Source organism: Rhincodon typus, chromosome 7 (assembly GCF_021869965.1).
Source record: "Rhincodon typus isolate 14 chromosome 7, sRhiTyp1.1, whole genome shotgun sequence".
NCBI classification, from domain to species: Eukaryota; Metazoa; Chordata; class Chondrichthyes; order Orectolobiformes; family Rhincodontidae; genus Rhincodon; species Rhincodon typus.
This window is the reverse complement of record NC_063338.1, coordinates 40,569,105-40,595,177: the sequence shown is the minus strand read 5'-3', so window position 1 is coordinate 40,595,177 and position 26,073 is coordinate 40,569,105. Positions and strand designations below refer to the sequence as shown.

The 26,073-nt window shown below is 41.0% G+C and overlaps 1 protein-coding gene across 3 annotated transcripts in view; it reads left to right on the top strand.

Annotated features, from left to right (window-relative positions):
• Window positions 1-26,073, top strand: part of osbpl6 (oxysterol binding protein-like 6) — a 164,416-nt gene that overhangs the window by 36,550 nt on the left and 101,793 nt on the right. For all 3 annotated transcript variants that reach the window (XM_048598993.1, XM_048598991.1, XM_048598992.1), the window contains exon 2: window positions 14,963-15,242. In XM_048598993.1, coding sequence (XP_048454950.1) covers window positions 15,141-15,242 — 102 coding nt within the window. In that variant the 5' untranslated portion in view covers window positions 14,963-15,140. The remainder of the gene's footprint in view (window positions 1-14,962; window positions 15,243-26,073) is intronic.

Here is a 26,073-nt window from a genome sequence, read left to right as displayed (position 1 = left end):
CTCTTCCTTCAGAATTTAAAATCTTTATCATCTTTTCACTTAACCCGATGACCAACATTTCATCATGCACATCTGCTTGAATAATATCAAATCCACTTTGAAATAACTCATTTACTTTGTGTTTAAAGAAGTTCTATGGACCATAGTGTGTTTGGTTTAGAATTTGTTTTGCTGGGGTGAGGGGCAGGAGGTGTCTAGTGTCATGTATGCAGCATGCATTCTTTACAACCCAACTGTAAATTGGTGATATAATTGAGTCTTAGCACAAAGAGGCCTCAATTTTAAATACAGGCCTTTTGGGTATTTATTAAGGACAGTTAAGCTTTCTGAATACTTGATAATAAGGTGAGGCAATATTCAAAGATACACTTGTTTTCCGAATTGCTAAGAGAGCTGTGCTGTATCAGCATTCACTAGGACATTCTTACTGATGGATTGTAGATGACTCAGCTTGCCTATTGTTGCTGAGCAGAGCAACATAAATGTGCAGTATCAGAACTGATGCAATGTGAAATACCACATTCAGTAGTAACCTTGTGTGAAAGGAATGTCAGAAAATAGTGTATTCATTGCTGAGCTTTTGCTATTTCCTAGACTACAGGTGTAATTCTCTCTGTTTAAAAACAAGCGAGCAGGAAGCTTCTGGCTGTGGTCTGGATGCTCTTCATTTCTGGGAAAGCCAGACTAGGCAGCTCGTTACCTTAAACTGTAATGTTTTTGTTTTAAGTTGTACTTTGAAAATACTTACTTGCGTAGGCTTTTCTGGAGCCTACCTGAGCAGGAAAAGTGGCGGCAGCTGATATTGTATTTTCCAGATGATGGGTTCAAAGTTAGAGATTAGTCAGAGGCTTGTTTGTGGCAGGGTCAGGCCTGTCACCTCCCTGTGATGGTTTCTTATTTGTAAAATACTTGCATGCCATGACTACTCAATATATTCAGTAGGGCATGAGAATCTTGTGGCACATACCCTCTGGTTGGTTTAAAGGAAGGGTGGGCTTTCTGCAGTTATGAGAGACCAGCAGTTTTCCCTGAACTCTGCAACACAAGAAAGGGAGAAGCAGTTGATTGGCAGCTTACCTGGAGGCTCAGGAATGTCCAGGGTGAAAAGCCAGTAGATTGGGAGTATGTGTAGGAGTGAAGTGGGGGAAGGCCTGGCACCCTGAGTGTGTATTTGGGTGGTGATGGTTGGGTGGGGGAGAGGTTAGTGATCACGGTGTCGGGAGCAATAAGCAAAGGTAAGAAAATTAGATGCCAACAGGCTGGTGTCAGTGCTGTCCACATGTACTGGCATGCAATCCTTATAGGGCTTCGAATTCACCAAGAAGATGTCAATTATTTCAACTGAGAGTGACCTTGGACAATGTCCTTTACAATGCATTGATGCAAAAGGACAGCTGTCCTGTATATTTAGTCATATTGCACAGTGTTGAGTACAACACCAGACATGAATATGAATCTTTAAAAAAAGGATAAAGGCAAGGACAAAACATTGTTTCTTCGACAATAAACAAATGTCCCTAACTTCCTTGTCACCATCTGTGTTTTTTGATGCTGCTGATTTGATATGTGAGTGTCACTGGCAAGGCCAGCATTTCTTGCCCGTCCCTAATTTCCCTGATGAAAGAGGTAGGGTGAGCTGCCTTCTTGAACTGCTGTAGTCCTTGGCCTGTGAGGGTGTCCACAGTGCTTTGCGGAAGGGAGGTCCAGGATTTTGACCCAGCAACATTGTAGGTGTGGGGATGTGGTTCCAAGACAAGATGGTGTGTGCTTTGGAGGAGGACTTACAGGTGGTAATATTGCTATGCATTTGCTGTTCTTGCCCTTTTTAGGTTTTTCAAAATTTGGAAGATGCTAACAAAGGAGTTTTGGTGAGTTACTGCAATGCATCTTGTAGGTGGTGCACAGTGCTGCCACTGTGTGACTGTGATGAAGTGAATGAATGTTTAAGGTGGTGACTGGAGTGCCAATCAAGTGGGATGCTTTAACTTGTATTGAGTCAAATTTCTTGAGTTGTTGGAGCTGCACTTCCTCATCCAATTGGACATATTCCATTACATTCCTGATTTGTGCTTGAAGTTGGTGGACAGGATTTGAGAGGACAATGTGAGTTACCACAGAATTCCTAGGCTCTGAACTGCTCTTTTAACCACTGTTCTTGTGTGGCTCAGCTAGTTCAGTTTCTGATCAATGGTAACCTTCAGGATGTTGATAATGGGAGATTCCGAGATAGAAATTCTATTGAATGTCAGGGAGCAATGGTTAGATTGTCTCTTGTTGGAGATGGTCATTCCCTGGCACTTGTGTGGCATAAATGTTCCTTGCCACGTATCAGCCCAAGCCTGGATGTTGTCCAGGTCTTGCTGCTTGTGGACACAGCCTGCTTTCGTATCTGGGGTATTATGAATGGTGCTGAATATTGTGCAGTCATCAGTAAACATGCCCACTTTTGACCTTTATGGTAGGGGGAAGGTCATTAATAAGGCAGGTGAAGGTGTTGGGCCCAGGATACTGAGCTCAGGAACTCCTGCCAAGATGTCCTGGGGTTAATGTGATTGACTTACAATAACTTCAAACATTTTCCTTTGTGCCAGGTATGATTCCAGCCAGAGGAGTCTTTTCTGTCTGAACATCATTAAGTCCAGAATTTCTCATGCAACACTCTTTCAAATGCTGCCTTGTTGTCAAGACCAGTCACTTTGACCTCCCCTCTGGAATTCAGCTCCTTTGTCTGTATTGTGTCCAAGACTGTAATGAGGTCAGGAACTGAGAGGCCCTGGTGAAGCCTAAACTGAACGTCAGTGAACAGGTTATTTTTCTGTAATTCCTGCTTGATAGAATAGACTGACGATGCAGTAATTGGGTGGGTTGGGGCACAGTTAATTCAGGAACATGTCTTCAGTGCCAGAATTTTGTCAGAGCACAAGCTTTTTGCAGTATCCAGTGTCTCCAGCAATTTCTTGACATCACCACATGGTGTGAATGGAATTAGTTGAAGATGGGCATCTATGGTGCTGGGGATCATCAGTGTGTGCCAATACATTTAGCTCTCTCAGCTAATCTCAGCAATAATAGTGATGCACACATGTATAATGTGATACCGATGTAATGTGAAATGTTTATAAATGAACTTTAAATTTAAAAACCACCAGTGCAGCTCTTGTGTTCTCAAGTCTTATGTTAATGACAGTGGTGTTGATCAGGAAAGTTGTGACCATGCTGTAGGGTCACCTTGTTTGGCCAGGCGGTTATTTTTATTTAAAGCCTGCTCATATCTGCCGCATTGTCAGCTGAAGACAGGTTTCACCTCTGATAAGCTTTCCTGCTGCATGATCATGTGCCTCTTGTGTACACCTCCAGCACTTGAAATTTTAATTAAACTTGCTGGGGAGCCAGCTAAAAGTATAAGAGTGTAAGTGGGTACAGTAACAGCACCTGCCCCCAGTTCCGTCGCAGTTAAAATTCCACCTGTGGCCTCATTAACATTATAGTTGATGCTTAGTAAAATGTTCTGCTGGGTTTATATCAGGGATGTTAAGGGAATACATATTATGAATGTCTCATGTATTGCTGATATTCCAACGTTATCAACTGACTGCTGAAATTGAGGAAACACTAGCGAAGTTGGCATCACCTCTGGAAACTTGAACTGCAGTGAGCACTTCCATCATGACCAGGAATAGAATATGGAACTTGATCATTTGCAGACTAATGTAAAAGCATTGAATATTTATGTTTATAATGTCAATCTGTTAAAGTGTTCGAAGAATCTTAATTTCTTAGAAAATGGCATGTTTTGGGAATGTTTTATATTTGTAATGGGACTCTGGTATTGCAACAACTCTTCTCCGTTTTCCCCTTCATTCCTCATGTCCCACCTCCCACATCCAAAAATAAAATCGAGGTGACTGACCTATGCATTGCAGTTAGCGAACAGAGAAGGCAGGTCATGATGCGACATGCAGATGATGCAGTATTGCATCACCACTTAATTTCTCACAGCAATGACTAACGATTTTATATAAAAACATTGTTCTTAAAATAACTGTAAGAAACACAGCCATTTACTTCTTATTAAAAAACTTGGGTTCATGTATACTTGTGTGTGCAACTTGGGAGCTTCATGTCATTATTTTTTGTATAGTCTTCTTCCATTATAAATTTTAATTATACGCTGTCGTAGTTGCTGCTGCCAGTATCTTGTGGTTTGTACTAGATGAGGATAAACTATCTCTTCAGTCTAACTCGCAAAGATCTCAAGAGTTGGGTAAAGTAAACAATCAGATGTTTATTGCATTGCTGCAAACTAAAGGTTGCATGTGTACTTCTGCGTCTCTCGAGTGACTGTTTATGTGAAATCAGTGAGTGGTGCCAATCACACTATTCCATATGTGAACCCTTTCAGACCCAAATACATTCATAGATGATTTTATGTAAATTCAGCACCATATAATCTGACTACAGGACTCTCAGACATCCCTTAAGATCCTTTCTGAGAAATTTTAATGTTGATTTTGTTTCTGATCAGTAACTGAAATATCCAGTGTTAGGCTTCAAACTGAACAGTTGCTTTTTTAAATATTAAAATTATGTACCGAAGTCTGTCCTTGATTTTCTTTTAATGAGTTTATTTGAAAACTTCAGCCTCTGCAAGAACATTATTTTTGCACAGCACTGTGAACTGATTTGATTTAATTTATAATTGTCACGTATAGTGAGAAGTATTGTCCTATGTGATTTACAGGCAGATTGTACTATACAAGTGCATCAGGGTAACAGAACAGAGTGTAGGACATAATGTTACAGCTGCCAAGAAGGTGCAGAGAAAGATTAACATTTGAGAGGTCCATTCAAAAGTCTAATAACATCATAGAAGAAGCTGTTCTTGAATCTGTTCATAAGTATGTACAAACTTTTATACCTTCTGCCCAATGGAAGAGGGTAGAAGAGAGTATAACCAGGGTCGGAGGAGTCTTTGATTATGTTGGTTGCTTTCCCAATGCAGTGGGAAGTATAGATGGATTCAGTGGATGGGAGGCTGGTTTGCCTGATGGACTGGGTTGTGTTCATGATTCGCTGTAGTTTTTTCCCGTCTTGGGAAGACCGGATACTGTATCAAGCTGTAATGCATCCAGACTGATTGCTTTTAATGGTGCATCTATAAAAAAACATTGTAAGAGTCTTTCTGGACTTGCCAAATTTCCTTAGCCTCCTGAGGAAGTAGAGGCCTTACTGTGCTTTCTTGGCCGTAGTGTCGACCTGGGTGGAGCAGATTGTTGGTGATCACCACTGCCAGGAATTTGACACTGTCAACCATCACCACCCCAGCACCATTGATACAGACAGGGGTGTGCCCTTCTCTTTGCTTCCTGAAGTCAATGACCAGCTCTTTCAGTTTGCTAACATTGATAGAGAGATTGGTGTCTTTACACCATGCCGTTAAGCACTCTATCTCCTTCCTGTACGCTGTCTCGTCGATGTCTGAGATCCAATCTACAATGGTGGTGTTGTCAGCAAACCTGTAAATGGAGTTGGTGTGGAATTTGGCCGCACAGTTCTGTGTCTACAAGGAGTATAGTAGGGTGCTGAGTATGCAACCATGCAAGGCATCAGTGTTATGGATTATCTTGAAGAGGGTGTTGTTGCTTACAGCTTACTGACTGTGGTCTGTCGGTCAGGAAGTCAAGAATTCAGTTATAGAGAGGGAAGCAGAGACCTAAGTCCCGGTGTTCGGTGATAAATTTGTTTGAAATTATGGTATTGAAGGTGGAGCTGTAATCAATATGTAGGAGCCTGCTGTAGATATGCTTGGTGTCCTGATGTTCAAGGGATGAATATAGGCCCAGGGAGATGGCATCTGCCATGGACCTGTTGCACCAGTATACAAATTGCAAGGGATCCTAGCAGGCTGGCAGGCTGGAGTTGATGTGAGCCATGACCAACATCTTGAAGCACGTCGTAATTATGTGTGTCAGAGCCACTGGGCGGTAGTCATTAAGGCATCCTGCATGATTTTTCTTTGGCACTGGGATGATGGTGGCCTTCTTGAAGCAGGCGAGGATCATCATAAGGAGCAGTTGAAGATGTCTGCACATACTCCCACCACCTGGTCCACACAGGATCTGAGCGCATGGCCAGGGACTCCATCTGGGCTGGTTGCCTTCTGTGTGGTCACCCTTAAGGCCGATCTAATGTCTGCAGCAGGGTGACCATGGGTACAGATGCATCCCAGGTTCGTGGGACAGGTGACCTTGTCTCACTGCCCTTCTGTTCAAAGCAAGCAGAGAATGCATTGAGCTAATCGGTTAGGGATGTACTGTTGCCTGCGATTCTGTTCGACTTTGTAGTCCGCTATGCCATGTAAGCCTTGCCACAATCAACAGGTGTCTGTGTGGCTAGTCTGCATCTCAAGCTCTGTTTGGTATTGCCTCTTGGCGTGCCCGATAGCCTTGCAAATGTCGTACCTGGATTTCCTGTGTAGGTCAGGGTCAGCGAACTTGAATGCCTCAGACGTGGACTTCAGTAGGGAGTGGATCCCCCAGTTCATCCCTGGTTCCCAATTGGGAATGTCCGTATTAATTTCTTTGACATGCAGTCATCTACACACTTCTTTCGAAGGTGATTCTAGCTTTAACTTCATCCATTTTATTCTCAATGCTCGGATGTTTGCCAGCCGTAAGCTGGGGTGGGGTGAGCTTGAAACTTCGGAGTTTCAGTCTCACCTGAAGTCCAGCGTGTCTCCCACATTTCCCAGGTGGCTGGCTGCTCCTCATCGGTCCCAGGCATCGGTGAGGGAAGTCTGCTGCTCTGGAAGGTAAGTGAATTTGGATTGTGCAGTCTGTGTTTGTGTGTCTTGCTTAATTTCCCAAAATTGATCCATACCGTTTAGTCATTGTACAGCTGAAATAATTTTCTTCAGCTTTTTAGTGGTTTAAGTTGAAACACTTTTGAGAATTGCTTCAAGAAAAGCAAGCCAGAGGACAAATTATAGAAGCTTTACTCAAGGGTAAATTATTGATTATACTCTTAAGAGACCTTTGAATATAGTAAACAATTATATTATATGTAAAAATTAGGTGACCAACTGTTGGATCTTGCTGAAGCTGTGTATAAAAGAATAGATAGTACATAAGTTTAAAATTGGAAATTACCAGCAGTACAGAAATACTTGGAGAAATTGTTCTTGGGTACTGATAGACAGATCAAGTGCATGGCTCAAACCAATTTTGCTCTTAATGTTCATAAAACATTTACGCTGCTGCCAATGATAAGTAATTCTGAACTACATCAAAAATCCCTCTCTGCCCAATGACTTCCGTTGCTATTTGCCTTAGTTCAGATCCCATCTTATTAGTAAACAAAGTGCTGAATTTGCATAACAGAAGATTATTTGTTACATTTGTTGAATTGTCACTAACCCCTGATTTCAAGATGACATCGGTACCAGGTTTAGAGTTTCTGTTGTGGACCTTCAAAGGACTGAACAGACTGGTCTTTGAGCACTCAGGACAGAATGTCCCATGTGGTACTGTGATACGGAGTGCTAAATTCCTTTGTTTTCTTCTTTTTCTTTTTGCTGTCACTCTACCTTATCATTAAAGGCAGTGGGACTCGAAGCCTGTTGCAGCTGATTGAATATCACCATTTGAATGATTGGTAGTAAACTGCTCTCAGTCATTAACGTTGGTGCTTCTGAATTCCAAGGAGAGCTTCAAAATGCAACTGAAGCATTTTCTGCATCCTTCCCTGGAACACTACCCATATGAGAGTTGAGAACAAATCCTGAGAGGGGGAAGTACTTTTCAACCCATTCGGACACAGTATCCGCTCCATTGTGGTTGATTTTTGCAGGAGTGTTGCCTGAATGCTTGTGGATTTGGCTTCAAAATAAAAGCACTTACCTTTGTTGACATTTTTCCCTTTGAATCTGGAGGATGTGGTCGAAGCATTACTGGTGGTATTTCTTGAGCGCTGTTATGTATCACTGATACAAATGTTGCCCATTACAGTACAGGAGGGTGGTGATAATAACTGCATTAGAATACAGGACTTAAGTCGGCTTGTGGAGGTCTTTATTTTCAAGCACCCCAATGTTATATTTTGTAGGAGGCTAAGCTGATACAGCTCACCTAATGTTTGATCTCCTCATCAATGCAGGGCTTTTGAGAAACAAGCTTACAAAGTTTTTGATACCGCTGAGCAGATTCTAGACTCAGTCATTTGGCAAAGGTGGGAGGTGTGAGCTAATAGGAGTTTTGTTTTGGCAACTTTTAAGGATAGACCAAGTTTCAGAATTGAAGAGATTGAGAGTGGCTTGAAAATCTGGTGCAGATCGACCGCAGTGGCCAATTTAGTTTTGAAATGATGAAAATATTCCAGAACGAAAATTAGCTGTCCTGACCCTATCTGCCCTAAGTGCGATTCCCGTCCACAGTGATGTGATTGACTGACTGTTAATTGTCTTTAGAAATGGATAGTAAACCACTCGTTTGATTTAACTGTTACAGAAAATTAACCTAGGCATTTGTAATGAGAAAGACAGAACTTGTAGAGTCAACCCTGCAAAATCACCTGTACTGACATCTGAGAACTTGTGTCAAAATTGTGAGAGGTGCCCTATATGCCTATAAGCAATAGCCTGACATAATCACACAGGCACATCATTCTCTCCATATAATGTTCTAGATTCCTTTACACCACCATCCTTGGCATTGTCCTGTCTCAGAAACAGGACTGACTGACCAGAGATGGCAGCACAGAGGCATACAGTCAGGAGGAAATTGCTATGGGATTGCTCACTGTTTATTCCCATAAAGTCCCATGACAGCTGATCAAACATAGACAAGGAAACATGCTACAGCTTCTTAGTTACTTCTACTCCTTTGCTGCTGATTCTGGCCTCCTATATTGAAGACCCACTTGAAAGAAACACTGTAAGTAACAAGAGTACGAAATGTACTCTGGCTTGTAAATTTCAATGAATGTCACCAAGAGTAATTGAGAGGTACTATTACTTTCTTAGCTGACAGAGTCCTTAGTTATCCTCATCCTCGCTAACCTACTTATCAGCGATGCACCTGTCTGTGGCTGGATTAGTAAGAGTGGCCACAGCTCTTTCCTTATGGAGACTGAGGACTGGATTTTCACCATCACGATGGAAAACTCTAGTGATGAAATTTCCCAACTCAGCTGACCTGTCCACGCTGAAAGGGCCCCAGCTGTCTTATTTTCAGCCCAGGAGGTGGGTGTGGATTGGAGTGGGCTTGCTGCCTCTAGAGACAGCTTTTGGGCAACCCTGGAGGTGGATGCATGCCAAGGTAGGCTGGTTAGCAGGCCCACTTAAGTTCCCATAGGCTATGTCCCTGGCCTCACTCTCTTCTCACACAACCTCCATACCCCTTCCATGTGTCCCATGTATCCAGATCCCCCAGTTTGCACAATAGAACAATGAGTTTTATGATAACAGTAGCAAGGCATTTTAAAATAAAAGCACTCTCGTTCTGAAATCTGCTATGAAAAAATGCCCCTTTCACAACCTTGTAAAAGTTTTAATCAGACCGAGCCATTATAGTATCTATAACTGAAGCATTGCCTTACTTCACACTGGCAACTGCAATAAGGTTGAATTTAACGTTCGATTTAAAAGGGAGAAATTTGGAATCTAAGATTAGTACTTGAAACCTAAGTCGGGCAACTATTTGGCGCAAAAGCTAAGCTAGCTGAAGTGAACTCACTAACTCGGGTAGGGGATAGATCAATAGAGACACAGTGGCAGCCATTTAAAGGGATATTTCCAAATACTCAAAGTAATTGTATTCCTATTCCAAAGAAAATTTTATAGCGAGGATCCACCACCTGTGGTTAACTAAAGAAGTTAAGGAAAGTATCAGATTTAAGGAAAAAGTAAACGCAAGTGGGTGTTAGTTTTCTGGAGAGTGTGAATGGGGAGTTAATAGACAATAAGGAAATGCTAAATGAGATTAACAAATATATTGCTTCTATCTTCATTATAGAGGAGACAGAAACATTCCAGTAATAGCCACAAATCAGGAGGTTAAAGGGTGAGGAGTTTAGCAAAATTAAAGTCGAAGGATGTAGCACTGAACAAACTGATGGAACTATGATTTTAGAAGAGGTGGCTACTAAGGTAGCAGATGTGTTGATAATTTTTAAAAAGAAGAGTGCCAGTGAAAACAGAAAGTAACTGCATAATCCTGAGATGTAGAGGGGTTTAGATGTTATGATGCTTGAGTGGCAGTTAATCTGCAAGTTTAGCTGCACATAATCAAGAAGGTGAATGGGATGCTATCCTTTGTTATGAAAAGAATTGAACATAAAAGTAATGACGTTATGCTTCAGTTATATAGAGTATCGGTAAGACCACATCTCGAATAGTTCTGGTCTCCTTGTTTAAGGAAGGATATAAATGCATTGGGGGCAGTAGAGAGGAGCTTTACTAGTCTGATACCTGGAATGAACAAGTTATGGTGATAGATTTGGACAAAATAGGCTTGTTTCCACTGGTGCTTAGAAGAGTGACGTGATTAAACTGAATGAGATCCTGAATAGTCTTAACAAGGATGTGGAAAGGATGTTTCCACAGGTGGATTAGTCTAGAACTAGGGAGCACTTTTAAAATTAGGGGTTGCCCTTGTAGGATAGAAATGGAGGAGATTTTTTTTCTCTCTGTGGCTTGTACAGCTTTGGAGCTCTCTGCCTGAGAGGTGGTGGAGCTGGAGTCATTAACTATTTTTACGACTGAGGTAGACTGGTTCTTATTAGGCAAGTGAATCAAAAGTTATTGTCGGTTAATGGAAGTGTGGAGTTCAAAACACAATCATATCATCCATGATCTTATTGTGTGGCAGAAGCGATGAACTGTCTATTTCTGCTTCAATTTCAAATGTTTGTCTTGTACTTCTGTATTTATACTCCTGCTTCTGTCTTCTATGTTTCCTTATCCAAATAAATGTATAATCTTTGAAAGAAAAACTTCAAAGAATAAGTTATTGTCAGCAGATAGAACCATTATTGTTGATAACAATATCAGAAGCTTTGCCTCACTTCACACCTTTTAATTGTCCCCAAATAAATGAAGCCATCCATGAATTGTATCAGTTGAAACAGATGGTGAGACATTTGCTTCTTCAGTTGGGGTTGATCTTATGAATGTTTGGCTGAACTCCAAGAGTCACTAATGGAGTAGCTCAGCAGGGTGTGTGTTTTCACAGGCGGAAGTGAAGATTTTGCCTGGCTTTGCTTCAAAGACTTGTGCTCCCGAACTACTTGTGTTCCAACCAAGCTGTTCCTTTACAGGTATCACATTGACATCAACCAGATAATGTGGAAAATTGCCCAGATATCTGCAGTCCCCTAAAAGGAGGGCAAATCCAATCTGCTCAGTTATATCCCCAACTGTTTACTTTTAATCATTAGCAAACTGATGGAAAGTGTCATTGACTGTGCAATCAAATTATATTGTTTACCCTTGATTAGTTGTGATCCACTAACATCACTTTGTTCTAAAACCTCATTATGGGCTTTATCATACCATGGTCCAAGAAAGCTGACTTCCAGATCTGAAATGAGAGTGGTTATTCTTGGCATCAAGATAGCATTTTACCAGGTAGGGATGAAGCAGCCCTTGCAAAAGAACAATGATTAATCTCTTCACAGACAACGTTGGAGTTATCATCAGGAAAGATGATTTCGGTTTTTGCAGGCCAGTCATCTCGGCCACAGGACTTTGCAGGTGTTCCTCAGCGTAAACACCCCCAAATGTCAATGTTTCTTCATCTGCTTCATCAATGACCACTTCAGTATGGAGGATGTTTGCAGATGATTGCAGCAAGTCCATTGCCATTCTCAATTCTTCAGACTGTGAAGCAAACCAGGACTACAAGTGTCAGCATCCAGCCATTGGCTGATTAATGGCAAGTAACATTCATTCCACATAAATGTGGGAGCTGTTCGCCTAGTTGAATGATCACTAGACTATTAATCCAGAAACCCAGGTCATGTTCTAATGACCTGGACTGGATGAGCCGAATGGCCTACTTCCACACTGTAGGGATTCAATGATTCTCTGGACCCAAGTTCGAATCCTACCATGGCAGACGGTGATGTTTGACTTCCTAAAAAAAAATTGGAATAAAATAATGATGTCTATGAATGTCAATTGTCAGGAAAAATCCATCTGTTCCACCACTGTCCATTAGGGAAGTAATTTGCTGTCCTTAACTGGTTTGGCTTAAATGTGATTCCAGATTCACAGCAATGTGGTTGACTCTTAACAATTAGGGATGGACAATAAATGCTGGCCCAGCCAACAATGCTTACATCCCATGAACGGGGGGAAAAAACACGCCAGGCATTGATCACCTCTAACAAGAGAGAATCTAACCATTTCCTCTTGATGTTACATGGCATTATCATCACTGCTCCAATATCAGCATCCTGGAGGTCACCATTGATCATATTAAAACTGCGAGTCCAAGTTCAGTTCAGAGGTTGGAGCTTTTGAGCAGTTCACCTCCTAACTTTCCATATACACTGTCCACTATATGGAAGTCACGACTGTGATGGAGTATTCTGCACTTACCTGATTGAGATCCAGTAATATTCAAACTTGCCATCCAAAACCAGTAACCAGCTTGTTTGGCGTCCTATCCCCCATTATAGCATTTGTTTCCTCCAACAGTAATGTGTGGTGGCAACAGTGTGTTCTATCTACAAGACATGCAGCAACAACTTGCCAAGGCTTCTTCATTGGCACCTTCTAAACCTGTGAACTGTACCACCCAGAAGAACAAAGGCATCAAAAACGTGCAACACTGCCACCTGCCAGTTCCCCTCTAAGTCTCACACCATCCTGATTTGGAGCTGTATTTGCAGTTCCTTTTACAGAATCAAAATCCTGGAACTCCTTCATTAACAGTACTTGGGTGTACCAACATGCACTGCAGATTTTCAAGGTGGTTGCACATCACTATTTTCTTGAGGGCAGTTCATGGTAGTTAATTAAAGCTACCTTGCCAGTAACGCTCCTACGGGCGAAAGACACAATTGGAAATTAATGGCGAGTTTTCAGATAATGTCGAGAAGAAGCATGTGGGTAAAAAAAATAGGTGGGGATAAGATAAATGTAATTGTGCAGGAGCATAAAGAGAAGGTGAATCTCTGTCCATGAATGGATAGAGATAAGTTGGAATCAGGCAAGGGCTGTCCCACAAGTTGGCATAGGATGGTGTGAAGAATTAATCTAAAAGATTGATTGAGGTCAAGAAGAAAGCCTGGTATTCAAATGTCATTGTCACAGTGATATTGGTGACTTTGCCAAGAGCTGTTTTAATTCATTTGTAGCAGTAGAAACCTGATTGGAGAGACTGAAACATGCAGTCCTGGGAGAGCGATGGGCCAGATTTGAGAGATGACAGTACTCTTAACCAATTTGGAGAAGATATGGAGATTGGAAATGGAATGGTAGTTTCCAAGACAAGAGCATACAAAAGTTTTTAATTTTATGGAGGGGATGCAGTTAGCAGATGTGAAGGAGAGAGAGAAAACTCCTGAAGAGAGAGAACCATTTTAAAAGATATCAGCTGAAATCGTAGCTTGGAAGAGATTTTTGATGGCTGTGATTCCATGAGAATAGTGTCAAGAGAACTGGAAATTGGCCTCGAGATAAAGTTGGGGGTGGGGGGGGGGGGGGGGGTCGGGAACGAGGAGATATTACAGAGAAACTATAGAAAGATACAATGTAAAAGCTGGACCATGGGAGAGGGTTGGCACTATGGGCAGTGGAAGGGAGGGAACCTCCAAGACAGGAGCAGACATCAGCCATGAATGATGGGTCATCTTCTAGCCTGCCCCACCATTCAACATAATTATGACTGATCTGTCCTAGGCCTCAATTCCTCAATGTTTTAAGTGGCAAAGGCACTGAATGGCTGGTCTCAATTTAGTACACAGTCGTTCCTGAGCTGCTTACCCTTGTTGGAGGTGAGGGAGGAGGAGAGTCAGACGGAGCTTTAAGAAAATAACTTGCTGTAAACTGAAGAAGCCACGAGGTTGTTATGTTTGCTTTCCAGGAAGATCCTGGAAGAGTGAGCGGCTCTCACAGGTGAGAACAGGACCCATTTGTTCTGCAAGTTCTGCTGCCAGATCTGTGACTGGCTTAAACCAGTTGTCTGCCTTATCTGTTCAAGTGTATAGTTTGGACTTAAGGGAGTAGTGATGAGGTCTGCGCTAGATGAGAATAATAATAATCTCCCAATAAGTTCTCTGTAAAAGTTGGTAACAAAATAGTAGTCAGTTGACCTTCAATATTGCAATTGATTTCTAATATTCAACATCTACCTTTTATAGAATTGTACAGCACAGCAGAGGCCCTTTGGCCTGTTGAGTCCATGCCACCAAAAAATGCACTACGACTTACACCAGGCTCACTTTTCCGCACTAGGCCCACAGCCCTGAATGTTATGACACCTCAAGTGTTCATCCAAATACGTTTTTAAAAAGTTTTGAGGTTACCCGCCTCAACTGCCCTCCCAGGGAGTGTGTTCCACAACCCCAAACTTATTTTCAAAGAGTGCATCAGTAGTGAGGTGGCTGTCGTCATTGGGATAGTTACCTGCTTGTAAATTTAGGCTGGCTGATGACAAAATTTTATATGCGAGTAATCTGTCGTCATCTACAGCAAGATGAAAGTATGGTTTACATATATTATGATTCACATTACAGCAATTGGTAATACAGTCTGGCAGTGAGATAATGGATAGTGGCAAATAAAGTTGTTCATGTTGAATTAGATTTTGATTTATCTTTTATTGTTTGGCTCTTCTGTTGAATGCAAGCTGTAAACAATTTTATGGTTTAAAGCAATTCTTTTGTCAATGTGTCTATTAATTTAATTCAATGTTTGTTTCTCTCTCTCTCTCTCTCTCTCTCACAAACACATACATAGGTTGAACCGGTAAACAAAAAGTAACTTGAGCTCCAGGATTTCCAACAGTAGTTGTGGCTGCAGTGCTGTTTGGAAGAATGTTAGTTAACAACATAAAGAAGTCAAGTGGTAACTTCATAGCTTAATTGAAGGCCACGGTGCAACTGTTACCATATACGCCAAGCCACCATCAGTAGCCATGAGCTCAGAGGTGAAAAACATGTCGCCTGCTCACCAAATATCAACTCCGACTCATAGGAGTGCATCATCATCTTCATCCTCTCAAAGAGAGAGTAGACCGGTAAGGAAATATTTTTAAAAATCCTGTTGTCTATACTCCTGTTGATCTATCAGGTGTTAAAATACATTTGAGTATGTCTGCATTTTCAGCTATTAATGGAATTGGTGCTTATTTCCAGTAAATTCATACATGCTATAAAGTGCAGTGGACATTAATTTTGATGAGACAAATTTATGTAAATTGGACTTATTTTTATTTGAGAATAGATTTGAGGAACTGTGTCATAAGGAATGATTGGAACACATTGTACATGCTAATTTTTCCTAAGATTAAATAGTTATTCAAAATATATTTTTCAGAGTATTGTACCTGCTGTTTTGAAGCTACCTTTGAATATTTTAAATATTTGTCTTTGAAATCCTAGGTGCAGTATTCCTGAAAAATTGTTTTCACATTACTTGTTTTTAACAATAAAAGCTGTAGCTTTATGAAAAGGTTCTGCGTTAAAAATATTGAGGATTACATTTCGAGAGTTTCATTCACAGATGGTCTAATGGTCCTCTCATGCACTTTTCAATAGTTTGGGCTGAGAGCTGATCAGTTGCTCATGCCATTATAGGTGGATAAATACAAGATTAGAGGCAAAAGTGGATGTTAAATATATTCTGTGTCTGAGTGGGGGGATTGGTATGGTGGCATACATGGAGAATTTGCTGGATGGGGTTGAGCTTTAATTTATTGCTATCATCCCTGTTTGGTTTACAGTGCCAATAAATGTAGCAACAAGTATTCAAAGTTGCCTTGTTAAATTAGCTGAGTTGAAATTCCTCGAGGTCGTATTGGAGCTCACCAGTGCCCTTGTCAGGCTATAGTTTGGATACTGTCTTCAGTTCTGGTACCATGGAGGTCAGTCTGAACCCTAGAGGCTGAGCATTGGAAAAAACTGGCTGTGACAATGTGACAGAATGATAACTTGATTCGATTTGACTCTTTAGCTTCAAAGTGATGCCTCATAATTTGTAGTATTTCTGAGATGCCAGGGTACAAGTGCACAAATTCTGGAATGTGAAAGGCTAATTAATTAAATCATATAGCACAGAAGGAAGCTATTTGATTGCTATGACTGTACCATCTCTTTGAAAGAACTGACCAACTTGATCCCATATTCTAGTTTTTCCCCCGTAACCCCGCAAATTAGTTCTCTCAAAATACGTGCGTAAATGCCTTATGGAAGTTCTTATTGAAGCGGACTTCACCACCCTTTCACAGTAGTATGTGTCAGATGTTATAAATCCTCTATGAACAATTTTTCATCACTTCCCTTCTATCTAGTTCTTTTACTAATTATTATAAATCTGCAAACTCTTCTTGCTGATCCACTTGTCAGAGGAAATGGTTCTTGCCACTTACTCGATCAAAATACCCCATCATTTGGATTATATCAATTGTACCTTCCCCAATCCTTCCAAGCTTGAGGAAAAACCAAATTTCACCTTCTTCAATCCCCCCACACTTGAGGTCACTCATCTTTGGTAGCACTCTGTAAAAGTCTCATGTTCACTTCTCATGGCCTTGCTATCCTTCCTAAAATGCCAAGAATTGTGTGCATAAAGCTCTGGTTGAGACCCAACTGTGACCTCTATGGGTTTAGTGTAAATTCCTTCCTCTTTGTTCCTGAGCAGGGTGAGGTACCACCTTCTCTTGAGGCATGGTGATCCTCAGGTTAAACCACTATCAGTCTCTCTCTCTCTCTAATGATCAGTTAAGTATCATTAATGATTAAAGAAGAAATCAGAACAGCTATGCAACAGGTTGCATGTTTTTAAAGAAACAAATATAATTTACTGTATATCAATGTAAACACTATTGACTGAACGCTATAGTTTATAGAGATTTATGCTATAGACCAAAAGATATGGGGCAGAATTAGACCATTCAGGCCGTCTAATCTGATTCGTTATTCAATAAGATCACGGCTGACCTGAGAATCCCGAACTCCTCTTTCCTGCCTTTCCCCCCATAATCCTCGATTCCCTTTCTGATTTACAATCTCTCTATACCAACCTTCAATATACTTAACAATGACAGAAGAAATTGCAGCTCATCTCTGTCTTAAATGGGTGATTCCTTGCTCCAGGATTATTCCTGCTGGATCTCAACCCGCCCACAAAAGGAACCAATCTCTCAGCGTCTACTTTGTTAAGCTCCCTAAGGATCATTTATGATTCAGTAAAGTAATCTGTCATTCCTCTTAACTCCATGAGTACAGGCCTAACCTATTTAAACTATCCTCATTAAATAAATCCCTCCAAACCCAGGTTCATTGTAGTGAACCTTCTCTGGACTGCCTCTAATGCCAGTTTATTTTCCCTTAGATAAGAGAACCAAAACTGTTAGCAGTATTCCAGGTGTGGTCTAACTAGTGCCTTCTATAGTTTTAGCAAGACTTCCCTATTTTTGTTCTCCATTCGTTTTGAAACATTCCAATTGTCCTCCCTATTACCCACTGAATTTTGATGTTAGCTTTTTGTGATTCATGGGCAAGGACTTGTAAATCCCTCTGAGCTGTAGCTTTCTGCAGTTTGTCTTTAACTTAAAAAAAAAATTCAGCTCCTCTATTCTTCTTGCCAAAGTGCACAACCTCATATTTTCATACACGATATTCCATCTGCCAATTTTTGTCCACACACGCTCATTGGTGTCATCTTCACCACTTACCTTTCCACCCATTATCGTGTTATCCACAAACTTGCTACAGTACAATGAATTTCCTCATCAAAGGCTTTGTTATACATTGCAAAAAATTATCGCCCCAGCACTGATCCTTGTGGCACTCCATCATTTACATATTGCTTCTATCTTGAAGAAAATGCCCTCTTTATATCAACTATCTGTTTTCTATTAGCCATTCCTCTATCCATGCTAATATACTGTCCCAATACTTAAGTGAGATAATGTGTGATACCTTTATCAGATGCCTTTTGGAAGTCCAAATCTGTTACATCTACTGGTTCTCCCTTTATCTATCCAGTTGTTACGTTCCCAAAGAATTCAAATAAATTTTTCATGATTTTTCCTTTGTGTAGCTGATTCTTTCTGATTATGTTACATATTTCTAAATGCTCTGCTATTTTATACTAGATTCTAACATTTTCCCAATGATGGATATTATCCTCCATGGCCTATAGTTACTGTTTTATGTCTCTTTCCCTTCTTGAATAGTGGTATTAAATTGGCAGTTTTCTATTGCTCTGAGACGTTTCCATATTCTAAGTATTCTTCAAGATCACTACAATGCATCCACTATCTCTGTAGCTACATCCTTTAATATCTTAATGCAACCCATCAGGGCCAAAGGACTTCTCAGCCTTTAGCCCAATTTAGTTTTCCTCATACTTTTTCTCTAGGGATAGATAATTTATCTATTTCATTCCCCACCCCACCTCCCAAAAATGCCTTTTAGCACCTTGATTATTTAGTATTTTTGGAATAATATTAGTATCTTCTACTGTGAAGACTAATGCAAAGTATTTATTCAACTCTAGGAGATAGTAGGAACTGCAGATACTAGAGAATCTGAGATAACAAGGTGTAGAGCTGGATGAACACAGCAGGCCGAGCAGGAAAGCTGACGTTTCGGGCCTAGACCCTTCTTCAGAAATGGGGGAGGGGAAGGGGGTTCTGAAATAAATAGGGAGAGAGGGGGAGGCAGATAGAAGATGGATAGAGGAGAAGATAGGTGGAGAGGAGACAGACAGGTCAAAGAGGCGGGGATGGAGCCAGTAAAGGTGAGTGTAAGGTGGGGAGTTAGGAGGGGATAGGTCAGTCCAGGGAGGACGGGCAGGTCAAGGGGGCGGGATGAGACTAGTAGGTAGGAGATAGGGGTGGCGCTGAGGTGGGAGGAGGGGATAGGTGGGAGGAAGGACAGGTTAGGGAAGCGGGGACCAGCTGGGCTGGTTTTGGGATGTGGTAGGGGGAGGGGAGATTTTGAAGCTTGTGAAGTCCACATTAAGCAGATGTTCACCTGCACATCCGTTAATGTGGTATACTGTATCCGCTGTTCCCGTTGTGGCCTCCTCTACATCGGGGAAACCAAGCGGAGGCTTGGGGACCACTTTGCGGAACACCTACACTCGGTTCGCACTAAACAACTGCATCTCCCAGTCGCAAACCATTTCAACTCCCCCTCCCATTCCTCAGACGACATGTCCATCCTAGGCCTCCTGCAGTGCCACAATGATGCCACCCGAAGGTTGCAGGAACAGCACCTCATATTCTGCTTGGGAACCCTGCAGCCCAATGGTATCAATGTGGACTTCACAAGCTTCAAAATCTCCCCTCCCACTACCGCATCCCAAAACCAGCCCAGCTTTTCCCCGCCTCCCTAACCTGTCCTTCCTCCCACCTATCCCCTCCTCCCACCTCAGCCCCACCCCCCTTCTCCTACCTACTAACCTCATCCCGCCCCCTTGACCTGTCCGTCCTCCCTGGACTGACCTATCCCCTCCCTAACTCACGACCTTACACTCACCTTTACTGGCTCCATCCCCGCCTCTTTGACCTGTCTGTCTCCTCTCCACCTATCTTCTCCTGTATCCATCTTCTATCTGCCTTCCCCTCTCTTCCTATTTATTTCAGAACCCCCTTCCCCTCCCCCATTTCTGAAGAAGGGTCTAGGCCCGAAACGTCAGCTTTCCTGCTCCTCTGATGCTGCTTGGCCTGCTGTGTTCATCCAGCTCTACATCTTGTTATCTCTATTTATTCAACTGGTCTGCCATATCATGAGTCCCCACTGCTATTTGCCCAGCCTCATTCTCAAAGGGACCGATATTCACTTCGGTTCTCTCTTATGTTTAAAGAGGCTGTTATGGTCTGTCTTGATATAACTTGTTAATTTATTCTCAAAGTTTATTTTCTCCCTTTTGTTTGGTCTCTCTTGTTGGCTGTTAAAACTTCCCCAGTACTCTGGCTTACTGCAAATCTTTCCTACATTTTTTTTTTCTTTTAATTTGAAACTATCCCTAACCATAGTTAACCATGATAGGTTTTTCCTCCTTCTAGAATCCTCCTTCCTCATCTTTATTGTCAGTCATAAACTATTTCTTTAAACATCTGCCATTGTTCATCAGCCATCTTTTCATCTAAGCCCTTTTCCCAATCCCCTGTAGCTAATTTAGTACAGTTGTTTCCAGTCAAACTTTCTCACTCGATCTGAATGCTAAATTCTACCGTGCCATGGTCACTGATCCCCCGGGGATCTCTTACTCTGAGATCATTTATTAAAGCTGTTTCATTACATGTCACCAGATCCAAAATGGCCTGAATCCTGGTTAGACCTACAACATATTGTTCTAGGAAATTGTGCCAAATACACTCTATGATTTTGTCCTCGTGGCTACCTCTGCCAAATTGATTTTACCAATCTCCATACAGTCACACATGCCTCATTATCTCCTGATTTATTTCCTGTCTGAAATAATAGCTACTGTTAGGGAATCTATAGGCTACACCCACCTGTGTCTTCATCTTCCAATCCAAGATCACTTCTTGTTATCATTCTTATTCCATCTCGTATTAACGAAGTGACCTATGATTTACATTCCGAAGCAGTAGGAAAACACTCAAAGAAAATGGCTGACAAAATTTGCCAATATCCGAACACAAAAATTAAAAGTTAAAAATAATAAACTGGCAAACTTAAGTTAAAAGGTGTTGGTGATACATATAGAAACCTCAACTTGCACACAAAACAATTTAGGTCATTAGTGCATATTGCAGCACAGCCAAGTGGCTATCAATGAATTAATAAATGAATAGACCACTTGCCGCCACTATACAAATATATTCTAGAGCAACAGACACCAGCAAATTAATGAAGAGAGGGACATGACTGTCGAAATAAAATGCCTCCAAGTCCGTAAAGTAGTGGGCACACAAAATAATTAATAATCAGCATGCAACAGTGAATTTATAGCTATTAATGTAGAGGTGGGAACCAGTGAATGAATAAGTTCATAGAGCAGAAGTACAACGACAGAATCTACAAATTAATGGGTTATGAGCACCTGAAAATGAAGCCTTAAAAGATAAGAAGGGAGATAAATCAATCAATAAAAAACATTTTAAAAAATCAATATGAGTTGCAAATGTGAATTATTTTCATAGAACAATGGACATCAATTAACTAATAAATTGGTACTTGATTGAAGCCACCAGCTAAATGAAGCAGTTGACTTGTAGTGCACCAGTGAATCAATAGTGAACACAGCAAATGGAGAAACACTTTTTTTTATTCTATTAGCATTGTCAACTACCTGTAGGTTTGTCTGATATTGGCTTGGAACTAGAGGCAGGAAGTGAGTACAGAGAAAGCAGGAGAACATGGACATGGGAAAGTTTACATGATACACATACGACTGAGGCAGGATGTGGAGAGAAGAGGACCTTAAGGAGCAGTGAATGCAAAGTTTCACTGTGGCAGATGAGGAAAGGGAGATGATTCCAGAGTAGGGCGGGCAGTGAGTAGAAAATATTTTCTTCTTTAGTTAATTTAAAGCCAAATATATATGGCAAGTGTATTTTATGAAAGGCTGGGAGTGCAAGCGTTTTCTTTCTTTTTGTTCATCCTCAACTTGCAAATGCAGACATATGCTATTTTAAAATGCGCTTGATATGCAATAACAACTTGTTAATATATCATATAAATTTTCCAGCCATGACAATAATTGCTGGTATTAATTGCCCACTTAAGGACCCCAATTGATTATGGAACAGAAGGGTATTGAAGAGTCTTCCTGACCTGGACATAATCGGGTGAGAAGTGCACAAGTCTCTATCCACTAAACTCTCACCGAATTAAATGTACTGCCACCCGCACCCCCCAAACCCCACCATCACAAAACTTGCTAGGGTGGGGTCAGGGCTTTACATTCCACCTAGAGAAGTGATTTTAAACATAGAGCTAGGGCAGTTAGATGGGAAATTGGGAAACACTTTTTCAGGATAAAGGTGGAAGAAATCTGGACTTCTCCACAGAAAATGGTGGTTTCTAATAGAATTTGAGGTCTCAAGACAGAGATTGAAAGATTGTTTTCATTGGTTAAGGTAATTAAGAAGTGTAGCTGGGCAGGAAAGTAGAATTGAGGTGCAAATCAGCCACAATCTAATTGAGTAATGGAGGAGCCTCAAAGTACTGTATCATCCTAAGTTCTTATGAATCCTAATGAAATTCGTTTTGGATAACTATCATAAGTTTGGCACCGACTTGAAAATCTTCATTGGGAGTGTAGGTTGTGATGATTTATGCCCAAGACAAATGAAGTTTTTTGAAGGGAAAAGTCAGTCTATTGATAACTATGTTTTATTTGTAATAATGTCAAGCATAACAGTCAGAATCGGGAGGAAAATAGTTTCAAGGAACATTTGGTTCAAGGCATTAGTGCAGACAAAAGTAAACACAATGGCATAACAAAAATTAGATTTTACACACTGAAGGAGAAGAGGAAGGAATTAAATGCCATAGAAGACATGAAAGCAAAATAGTAATAAATTAGCAGAACTGTAATTTTAAAATAAAAAATAGCTGACCAAGAAACGTGTGTATGTGATGTACTATGCAGCTTCTGCCCAAACCTTAGGTCATTTAGCCCCAGAGGGGCATCATAACAGTTGTAACCAGTTAGATCAAATAATCACTATCTCTTTATATGGCTTGGTGTCAAAGTTTGGTTGATAACCTTCCTGTAAAGTATCTTGGAATGTTTCTTTTCATGAAATGTGTTACACTAATACACATCATTTTTAAGGAGTATAACTTTAGCATATGTAATCCCTTAAACTTTTCAAGTAGTTTATAAGCTACGAAGGGTAAATGGACGAAACCTGTTAACGTGACAATGAAATATGCAGTATTTCACTAATGAATAGCTCAATGGCTTTGTCAGAAAGTGAGGTTTATAATCTAGTACCTTTTTATTAACACATTTAATAAGGACCATATAGAACAGGAGGATTTCTCATAGCTGTCTCTATTGTTACTCTTTAGTGTTTCAACTCTTGAAATATGATGATAGCTTTCTTTAGCCTCTATTGTCAGATGTTGAGATGTTCGCTGATGATGGCACAATATTCAGTGCCATTCAAAAACCTCCGATCTGAACCCAGCCGTGTCCATATGTGACAAGTAACATTTGCTTCATTCAAGTGCCAGGCAAAGAGCATTTAACCATCGCCTCTTGACTGTCAACAAAATTACCATCTCTGAATCTCCCGCACGCAGCATCCTGGCAGTTACCGTTGACCAGGAACTGAACTGGACTTGCCACATATATATATATATGCCAATGAGAGCACGTCAGACACTAGGAATCTCACGGCACGTTACTCACCACCTAACTCTCCAAAGCCTGTTCACCATCTAGAAGGCACAAGTCTGGACTGTGATGGAATACTCCCCACTTGCCTGGATGGGTGCAGCTCCAACAACACTCAAGAAGTTTGACACCATCCAGGAAAAAGTAGCCTTTTTGATTGGCATCTCATCCACCACCTTCCACATCCCCACCCACCCCCAGCCTCTTCACCAACAATACACATTAGCTGTAATGTGTACCAGTGACACAATATTTTGTAGTAACTCGCTAAGACTTCTCCAACATCACTTTCCAAATCTATGACCATTACGAGCTGGAAGGGCACGGGCAGTAGATACATGAGCTCATAGCTAGCTGTATGTGCCACTCCAAGGCACTCACCAGCTTTACTTGGAAAAATATTGCCATACCTTCAGTGTTGCTGGGTCAAAATCATGAATCTCCCTAATGCCAATGTGGGTGCATCAATGAATGCCAGCAGTTTAAGAAGACAGCTCACTACCGACTTCTCAAGGGCAGTTAAAGATGAACAATAAATGCTGCCAGCGACACCCACATCACATGATAAAGTAAAATAAATAAACCTTTCTAAAGCACTAGTTAGGTTTCAACTGGACTATTTTGGCCACTTCAGCACATCACCCTTTAGGAAGGTTATCAAGTGTTTAGAAATGGTGCAGATGAGTTGTTCAGGAGCAGAGCTGAAAGATTTCAGTCATTTGGAGAAATTAAAGAAACTGGGATTATTCCCCTTAGAACGGAGAAGATAAGAGGTAGAATTGTTAGAAGTATTCAAAACATATGGAGAAACTATATTCTGCGACTTAAGGGTCAATAAATGTCAAGGAAACAGATTTAAAGCTATTTTCAAAAGAACCAGAGGTGAAATGAGACATTGATGTTATGTAATATGGGAATGTGTAGCTTGAAAGCAAAGTAAATTCAGAAATGAGCTTGGAAGAGGAACTCGGCTAAATACATAAAAGGAATCAGTGATAGCAATATCACAATGTCAAGGGGCAATGTTTAAAGGCTGTCTTGTTGGAGATGGCCATTGCTTGGCGCTTTTGTGGCACAAATGTCAGTTGTCACTTGTCAGCCCAAAGCTGGATGTTATCTAGGTCTCATGGCATTTGGCCATATACACTGCAGCATCTGAGAAGTTGTTGTGATTGGTACTGAACATTGTGCAATCATTGTTGAACATTCCCACTCTGACCTGTACAGGTGTGGAGCCACAGGAGATGAGCGAGATCCTAAACAAATATTTATCTTCTGTATTTATTGTGGAGAAAGACATGAAGCGAGGGAACTCAGGAAATAAATAGTGATGTCTTAGATAGAGTCCATATTACAGAAGAGGAGGTGCTGTAACTCTTAAAACACAAAGGTAAATAAATCCCAAGGAATAGAATAAACTGCCAGAGGAGGCAGGTACAATTACAACATTTAAAAGGCATCTGGATTGGTACATGAATAAGAAGGGTTTAAAGGGATATGGGCCAAATACTGACCACTGAGATTAGAATGTGTGTCAGTTTAGGATATCTCGTTGGCATGGACAAGTTGGACCGAAGGGTCTGTTTATGAGCTGTGTAACTCTATGACTATAAGTGTGTCCCAGGACATTGTGGGAAGGTTGGGCTGAAGGGCCCGTTTCCGTGTTGTATGCCTCTATTACTCTATGAATGCATTTGTTGGCTTTAGCGAAAGAGCAAGGAATTGGTCTAATTGCATGACTCTAGCATTGACACAATAGTAGGAATGGCCACCTTTGATGTTTCATTCTCCAATGTTCTGTCCTGCAAAGTAATTTGCAAGTTGGGGAAAGGAATCAAGGCTGAGCATAGTCCAAAGAATGGGAAATTGTGGAAGAAAGAATGGTCATCTGTAGTGGCAATTAATGAATGGGAGAAATGAATATTGCCAAGGGCAGAGGTTGCAGGCAGGAATACCTGGCTTTAGAAGGCAGATTCCATCAAAAATCTGGGAACCATTTGAAAAAATTCTAAAATTGAAAACAGAAAGCTCATTGGATCCTGTTGAGATCTCTGCGATGGGAATGCATGTCTTTGAATGGGTAAGAATGCAGGATTTCTGAATTAGCCACAACTTAAGAGGTATAATTAGGAAAACCAGCTGGAGGAGCGTAAGCAAAATTGAGCCTCAATGTGATAAAATCACGGATTAATGTTGCAACAGCAGTGAGAATTCTAACACATCTGGAATCCCATGTGGCTTGCCAGTTGGTTGAGCAACTACTCATCATCCCTCCCCCTTCAGCTAGGGATCCATTTGAAGTAAGGCAGAAGCAGGAACTCCTGACCTGTAAGGACCTAACATACAGACACACAGATTAACAGCAAAGCAGTTCGTGTTTAATACAGTTTTGACAGTCAATTGGAAAAAAGAAAATAGGCCTGCTGTGTTCATCCAGCCCTGCACCTTGTTGTCATAGAACCGTGGTAATTTTTTTTAACAGTAAAGGATTAACAGCTGACAACTCTGTGGTTGTAATT